The following is a 7,768-nucleotide window of genomic DNA, read 5'->3' as shown; positions in this document are numbered from 1 at the left end:
GCATCCCCGGGGCCCCTCAGCACCCCCGGATCCGCAGCCGCGGGACCCCCGCACCGGGACCCCCCCGGTGCCCGAGGCCCCGCCTCGCTCCCGGTGCCCCGCACCCCTCCGGTGCCCCCCCCCGCAGCCCCCGGTCTGTCCGCTCCGGGTCCCGGTGCCCGCCGCCCCCCCCCCGGGCAGGATGAGCCGCCCCCCCCGGCCCCGGGCCCGGCCCCCGCCCCCGCACCGCCCCCATCCCCGCCCCCGCCGCGGCGGGCAGGAGCGTGCGGGCTGCGGGCTGGCACCGGGCCCGCCCCGCCCAGCACCGGCACCGGCACCGGCCCGGTCCGGCCCATGGAGGCTCCGGGAGCGGGCGGCACCGCAGGTGAGCGGGGATGGGGCGGGGGGGGGGGGGCAAAGGCAGCGGCGAACCCATCGCCGGGGCCCCGGGGGGCGGCAGCGGGGGACGGGGGTGGGTGTGCAAGGGGTGGGGGTGTGCAAGGGGGGGTGCAAGGGGGGGTGTGCAAGGGGGGGGTGCAAGAGGTGTGTGTGTGCAAGGGGGGGGTGCAAGGGGTGGGTGTGCAAGGGGGGTGGGTGTGCAAGGGGGGGTGCAAGGGGGGGTGTGCAAGGGGTGTGTGTGTGCAAGGGGGGTGTGTCAGGGGGTGCATACGTGCACCAGGGGAGCGTGAGGGGTGTGCAGGGGGGTGTCTGCGGGGCGGGGGACCCGGGGGGGGGGGGGCACGTCTCAGCCCCCTGCCCCGCGTTACCGGGGGGTGGGGGGGGCTTCACCCGGGGCAGGGGGCGAGGTGTGCGGGGGGCACCCTCAGACACGGGGGTGCTGGGGCTGCCGCCCGCCTGCAGCGCCCGGGGACGGCGGTGGTGGCCCTGGGGGTGCGGCCGGGGGGGTCCCCGGCGCCGCAGCGGGGTCACGCCGGTGGCGTCGAGCAGCTCCCGCGCGCGCCCGCCCCTCTTGCGTGTGCCCCGCACGCGGCGGTGCCACCGCCCCGGCCACGAGCCCGCCGTGCCCTCCCGCCGCGCCTGGCCCTTCGGCGGGGTCGGGGACCCGTCGAGGCGGCCGGACCCCCCCCCCGGTTGGGGTGGCCGGAGCCCGGTGCTGTCTCACCCTGCGGTTGACGTGAGTCAGCAGCGCGCCGAGCCCTGCCGCCGGCCCCTGCTCCTCGCCGGTGAGCCCGAGCGGCGGCCGAAGCCCGGCGGCACGGGGGGCCACGGGGGATTGCTGCGGCAGGGAGCAGCGCCCCGGTGGGTGGGGGGCTGCGCCGGGGGGGGAGCGGGGACGTCACCCACCGGGGCCGTGGTGCATGGGGTGGTGGCGGGGGGCAGCCCCACGTCTCCCCCGGGGCTGGGGACGGGTGCGTACGGGGTTGCTCCTGGACGAGGAGCGGGGTGGGGACCCGGTTTCCCTGCTGGAGGGAAGGTGGTGGCACCGGTGGGCGCCCCGTCCCGGCCAGGGCACGGGGCAGCCGCTGTCGGGGCAGGCGCACGGGCTGCCTGCTGCCCTCTGTGCCCAGCACCGGAGCCAAATGTCCCTGAAATTCCCTGAAATTCCCCCTTTCTTGTGCTGTCTCCTTTGGGTGGGGGTGGGGGTTCTGCCCCTTGCCCCGCCACGCTGCCACCTCCCGAGGGTGGGAGGAGGTGACCCCCCCATCCCGACGAGCCCGTCCCCGTGCCCCGTGCCGTCTCACCCGGCAGCAAACCGGTGGCGGGGCCCAGTGGCACGCGGCTGGCTCTGTGCACCTGCAGCCGTGACACCGGGCGGGCTGGTGGCCGGGGGTGCCACCGCGGTGCCTGGTGCCACCCCACGCACGGGGGGGGGGGGTCTCTCGGCCGTGCTCGGAGCCAGCCCAGCCCCGGCTGCCCCCCCCCCCGGAGGGGCCGCCCAGCACGCACCGTGCCGTGTCTGCCCGTTCCCCCCCAGGAGACAAAACGCCTCTTGTCTGGGCTCCGGCCTCCGAACAGGCTGCGCTTTTGTCTCGCCGACACAAAGGGGCTGCGAGGGGCGGGGGGGGGCTGCCGGCACCGGGGCTGGCGGGGCCCACGGCAGCTGCCTCGGAGCGCTGCCTGTTCCGCGGGGGTCCCGGGGCTGGGGACCCGCAGCCCCCTCGGCCGGGGAGCCCCAGGCAGGCGGCGGGGCCGCGGGAGGGAGCTGCCGTCGCTGCCCCGGCCCCGCACCAACGTGGCAGGTGCCGGTTCTGCAGAGCTGGGCAAGGAGACGCCGGCCCCGGAGCGGACGGCGGGGACCCCTGTCCCCGGCACGGCTGAGGAGGCCCCCGACGTCCCCGTGGAGGAGCAGGGCGGCATCCCCATCCCCACCGCCAGCCTGCTGCAGGTCACCGAGCGGAGACGTGAGTGCGGCCCCCCCACACACACACTGGTCACTGTCCCCCTCAGCCCCTCGTCCCTCCCTGGGTCCCCGCCCAGCACCCTCGGCTCCCCCCAGGGCCCCCAGCCCACCCCCGTCCCGCTGCCCGCAGAGCCGCTGAGCAGCGTGTCCTCGCTGGAGGTGCACTTCGACCTGCTCGACCTGACGGAGCTGACCGACATGTCGGACCAGGAGCTGGCCGAGGTCTTCGCCGATTCCGACGAGGAGAACGCGGCCGGAGAATCGCCCAGCGGTGAGCGACCGGCCGCCCGCGCCCCGTCCCGCTGCCGTCCCCCCGTGGGAGGGGTGGGGGGGCACGGGCTGAGCCTGCTGTCCCCGCAGGGCTGCACCCGCAGGCCATGCCGCGGGCAGGGTACCTGCGCTCGCCCTCCTGGACCCGCGCGCGGGAGCAGGGCCGGGAGAAGAAGCACCTCAGCGACTCGGAGCTGCAGCCGGGCGCCGTGGACGCCTTCCTGGCGGTGGAGCGGCCGCAGCAGGAGTAGGAGCTGCCCCAGGCGGTGGGGACGGGCCCGGGGACGGGCCCTGCGCCTCATCCTCGGCCTTTTCCGACCGCGTTCCCCGTGCCCCGCCTGGGAAAAGCCGTGCGGGGCGAAGGACTCGCTGCTGGGGTGCTGGGGGTGGCCCTGGGCAGCGGGGGCAGCCCCAGCCCGTGGGTACCAAGCGATGCCAAAGCCGGTGGCCTGGTGGGGAGGGGGAAGCGGCCCCTCCCGGCCCTGTAGCACAAAGGGGGCCGCGCTGCCCGGCCCCCACCTCCCTTCCGCCGTGGTCCTGGCCCCCCGGGGAGCCCCGGCTCGGCGGGGCCAGGAGCCGCGCGGTGCCCGCGCTGTACCACCCGCCACCATGTAGCAGCTGTGTGTACCGGTAAAACCGAGCGACCCATGGCCACGGCTCTGCCCCGTCACTGGGGGAAAGGGGGGGATGCGACCCCCAGATGGGGGGGGGGGGGGCTGCAAGAGGTGGGGGCGGCTTAGAGGGGACCCTGTGCCGCCAGCGGGGGGGAGCCCCTGCAGGAGCAGCACCAGGCATAGGGCAGGCAATGGGGAGGGATGCAGGGGAGCCTGTGAGGCAGGAGATCCAGACCCCGTGAGTGAGGGCCTGCCACGGTGCCCCCCCAAGCCCACCGAAGCCCCCCCAGCCCCAGCCCCCCAGCCGGTGACCCCCGCTCTGCCAGAAGCAGCCCCCAGACGGGGTCACGACTGCGGCGCTGTGCAAAGAGGCCACGCTGCTGCGACAGAGACCGGGCGAGTGTTGCAGGAGCAGTGTTGGGGGACAGGACACGGGTGGGGGGGCCACGCGCAGTGGGGGCTTCCACGAGCAGCAGCGAGCAACCACGAGAGCTGGGGGGGGCCAGCAGCGTGCAGGACCCCTGCCGTAGTGTCACACACGGGCACTGCCCTTAATTTTCCCCCCTCTTTCCCCCCAACCCCTTGGCCCTGTCCTTCACTGTGCTAAAGTGTGTCCCACGGTGCAGGGGGAACAAAACCCAGTGGTATTTCCCCCACACCAGCAGCATCCAAGCGGGTAGTGTTCAACCAGGCAGGGCCATGCACGGTGGCTGCCGGCAGCCCCCCCCAGGGCAGGACCCCCCCCCCCCCCCCCCAGCTGCCGGCTCTCCTCCCGCACACCCTGCCCAGCCCTTTGGGAGCGCGTGGAGACGGAGAGAAATCTAGGGCAGCCTCAGCCCTGTCCTGGCACCCTCGCCCTTCCTGGCAGAGCCCGTTCCTCCGGCTCCGCTGGCACGCTCGCGGCAGAGCCGGGGCCACGGGCTGGGAGCTCGCAGAGCCCACGCCTGGGGCCGGGCCCTCCCTAGGGCTCTGCCTCGGCCACGGAGTCCTGGAAGAGGGACTGCTTCCGCAGGCTGAGCCGGGCGCACTTGGGGCACGTGGTGGAGTTGTCGTAGTAGCAGTCCCTGCGGGGAAGGGACGCGTCGGGGAACGCCGGGAAGGGCCCCGGAGCTGCCCGCCCCCCCCCCCCCCCGCCGCAGCGCCCGAGGGGAACGCAGCGAGGCACCGGCACCCGCCGTACCTGTGGAAGACGGCGGAGCAGTCGGTGCACACCGAGGTGTGGCTGTCGAAGGGGAAAAGCACGTCGCCCTCCTTGCAGAGCTCGCACACGAAGCCTTTCGCCTGGCAGCGCTGCGGCGAGAGGGGGCAGAGGGGCTCTGGTACCTGGATGCTTGGCAGGGACCCCCGAAGCCCCCCCACACACACACCCCCTCCACGTGGCTCTGGCCCCCATGGGGCCGTGCCCAAAGCCACCCCGCTCACCTCGCAGTCCAGCTTGATGTGCTTGGCGAAGAGGGTGTGGATCTCGGTCAGGGAGCAGCTCAGGCGCCCGGCCTCAATGTCGATGAGGTCCTGCAGCGAGTACATCTCGTCGTTCTCCACGAAGTGCTGCCGGTCCTGCAGCTGTGGGCGGGCAGACGTCAGCGCTGCGCCCGTCACCGCCGTGCCCGCGCGCCCGGGGGCCTCCCTGGCCTCGGCCTCCCTCCCTCCCTCCCTCCCGCTGAGGCCAGGCCTGACCTGCAGCAGCAGCCGGGCCTCCATCGCCTCCTTGCAGGTGATGAAGTACGGCTTCATCAGCAGGATGTCCTGGCGCAGCTTCTGCGGGTGGGCGCGGGGGGACAGGGACAGGGAGGAGACAGGAGACAGGTGGCAGGGGCAGGATGGAGATGGGGACAGGGATAGGGATGAGATTGAGGTAACGGTGTGGGAGTGGGAGAGGATATGGGGACAGGAACAGGTTGGGGACAGGGACAAGGCCGTGCTGGGTCAGCCCCAGCCCTGCAGCAGTTCAGGTACCCCCACGCCTCCAGTCAGCGCCGCCCCCCCACCCTGCCCTGCTCCCCGTTCCCAGCCCCCAGCAGGCGCTGCTGGCGCCAGCCCCCTCCCCACTTAATGCCATCCCTCCCACTAGCCCCATCCTGGGGTCCCCGTCCCCCCCCCACAGCCCCTGCCCGCCCGCGGCCGCACCGCGCTCACCCGGATCTCCACCAGCTCCTCCACGTAGTTGAAGAGCAGGGGGTTGATCTCCCGCAGCTTCAGCACGGGCCGCGACACCATCAGCGCCAGGTACCGCATGCTGCAGCGCGACACCTGCGTGCCCGCCACCGTCACCCTGCGCCCAGGCACGCCGGGGCCTCCCAGTCCCCACGGACCAGGGAGCTGGCCCCCCCAGGACCCCACAGCAGAGTCGCAGCCCCCCAAGTGGCCTCCACCCATGGACACAGCCCCCAGGGACCCCTGCCGGGGGACATGCCCTCCCAAGTGATCCCCCCCAAGAGACCCCGCGGCCCCCACCAGCACCACGGGCACCTTGCGGGGCTCAAAGTCCCAGTTGTGGATGGCGCGGGCGGGGACGACGGCCAGGTCGTTCCAGTGGCAGCTGCTGCAGTAGTAGAGGCCGGTGTAGTCGCACTGCCGGGCCTCGCTGGGCACCCCCCCTGCGGCGGCACACGCGTCGGTACCGGCACCCGCAGCCACACCGGCACCACCGCCGCACCCCGGGATGCGCAGAGCACCCAGAGGACGACGCTGGGGTCCCCAGACCCAGCCCCCCACAGCCCCAGAGCCCCCACCTCCAGCTCTCCCCAGCCCCACGCGGCCCCCAGAGCCCCAACGCCCCCCTCCCACAGCCCCCCGGCGCCTTACGGAGGGCGATGGGTGCCCGGCACTCGGCGCAGCGGTAGTCCTGGCTGTCCAGCCCGCTCTCGGGGCAGATGCTGAGCTGGTACTCGGCCTGGTGGCTCACCTTGGACCTGACGCAGGGCTTGGTGACCAGGGGCAGGCACTTGCTGTGGCACCGGTAGTAGCACCCTGCGGGCAGGCGGCCGTCAGCGTGGGGCCGGGGAGGGGACATGTGGGGGGGGGGTGTCCGGGCCCCCGACCCACCTGTGCAGGTGTACCAGGTCTGGATGAGCCCCCAGATGATGGTGCTGCACTTGTCGCACGTCTGCTTGACGCTCTTGCTCTTCTCCTTGTAGAAGCGGTGCTCCAGCACCACGCGGATGTTGGGCTCCTCCTCGTCAGGGTCCTGCGGGCGGCGGGGGTCAGTGTGGGCCCCCCCAGAGTCACAGACTCCCACCCTGGGACCTTCAGGACCCCCCCCAGACCCCCAGAACCCCACTCTCTAGGGCCCCCAGGACCCCCCCAGGACCCTCAGGACCCCCTCTCCAGGGCCCCCAGGACCCCCCAGCACCCTCAGGACCCTCCCCGGACCCTCAGAACCCCTCTCCAGGGCCCCTAGGACCCTCAGAACCCCCTCTCCAGGGCCCCCAGGACCCCCCCAGGACCCTCAGGACCCCTTCTCCAGGGCCCCCAGGACCGTCAGGACCCCCTCAGGACCCTCAGAACCCCCTCTCCATGGCCCCCAGAACCCTCAGGACCCCCACAGGACACCCAACCCCCTGCTCCAACCCCCCCACCGCCCCCCCCGGAGCCCCCGGCCGCACCTGCAGCTCCTGCAGCTTGAGCCGGAGGTGGATGAGCCGCACCACGGCGTCCTTCTGCCGCTCCGAGTGCTCGGGCAGCGCCAGGATGGCCCGCTTGCACTCCTCGATGGCGCGGCGCAGCTGCCGCACGTCGGGCGCCAGGATCAGGCCCTGCGGGACGGGACGGGACGGGACGGGACGGGACGAGCGGGGGGCTGCAGCCCCCGGTCCCCACCCCCCCCCCTCCCAGCCCCCGGTCCCCGACCCCCCCCCCGTCCGCCCCACTCACCACGGGCCGCGAGAAGTGGTCCTCGGCCAGCCCCAGGTCCATGGGGCGCTCCGGGCCCTCGGCGTCCCCCGGGCACGGCTCCGGCCGCCGGGCAGCCGGCGGGGGGGCACCGGGGGGCGGCTCCTCGGGTCCCCCCCCGGCGGGAGGCTCGGGGCCCTTGTTGAAGGGGTTGAGGTGAGCCTGCCGGAACCGGGCCAGCTTCTCGTCGTACGCCATCGCCGCACCGCCACCGGCACGGCACCGGCACCGGCACCGGCACCGGCACCGCGCAGCCCCGCCTGAGCGCCGCCCCCGGTACCGGCCCCGCCCGCGCCGTCGGGGCGGGGCCCCCCCCCCTCGCCACTCCCCCGTCCTGCCCCCCCTGGCGGCCGGCGGAGCGCGCAGCGCCCGGGGGGGGGGAACGGGGGGAGCCGGCCCTAGAAGCGAGCCCCCAGCGCCCCCAAAGCCCCCCGGGGCGGGCTGAGCCTTGCTGCCCCCGAGCCGGGCACTATCCCCCCCCCCGGGGCTGTGTCCCCCCCCCCCCCGCCATCAGCAGGGACAAGGCACAGCAGGGGGCGCCTCCGGAGCATTGTCCGAGGGGTGACAATGGCTGGGGCACGGCCCCGACGGCTGCTGGTGGGGCACGGCCCCGACGGGTGCTGGTGGGGCACGGCCCCCCCCGGGTCACTGA

At 74.7% G+C, this 7,768-nt stretch overlaps 2 protein-coding genes across 2 annotated transcripts; one reads left to right on the top strand and one right to left on the bottom strand.

Moving 5' to 3' along the window:
- Positions 1 to 205: 205 nt before the first annotated feature.
- Positions 206 to 3,261, top strand: DBNDD1 (dysbindin domain containing 1). Its single transcript, XM_083851801.1, has 4 exons — positions 206 to 364; positions 2,196 to 2,342; positions 2,472 to 2,612; positions 2,702 to 3,261. Exons 1-4 carry the CDS (start codon positions 334 to 336, stop codon positions 2,860 to 2,862), a joined length of 480 nt encoding a protein of 159 aa, XP_083707927.1. The 5' UTR covers positions 206 to 333; the 3' UTR covers positions 2,863 to 3,261.
- Positions 3,262 to 3,623: 362 nt separating this feature from the next.
- DEF8 (differentially expressed in FDCP 8 homolog) lies at positions 3,624 to 7,405 on the bottom strand. Its single transcript, XM_083851800.1, has 10 exons — positions 7,099 to 7,405; positions 6,831 to 6,980; positions 6,271 to 6,412; positions 6,031 to 6,195; positions 5,695 to 5,822; positions 5,362 to 5,475; positions 4,903 to 4,983; positions 4,648 to 4,788; positions 4,406 to 4,515; positions 3,624 to 4,289 (listed from the first exon to the last, which is right to left on the bottom strand). The coding sequence occupies exons 1-10, from the start codon at positions 7,312 to 7,314 to the stop codon at positions 4,187 to 4,189; spliced, it is 1,350 nt and encodes a 449-aa protein (XP_083707926.1). The 5' UTR covers positions 7,315 to 7,405; the 3' UTR covers positions 3,624 to 4,186.
- Positions 7,406 to 7,768: the final 363 nt, after the last annotated feature.

The sequence above is a fragment of the Anser anser genome (assembly GCF_964211835.1).
Source record: "Anser anser genome assembly, chromosome: 11".
Classification (NCBI taxonomy): domain Eukaryota; kingdom Metazoa; phylum Chordata; class Aves; order Anseriformes; family Anatidae; genus Anser; species Anser anser.
This window is presented reverse-complemented; position numbering and strand designations above follow the sequence as displayed.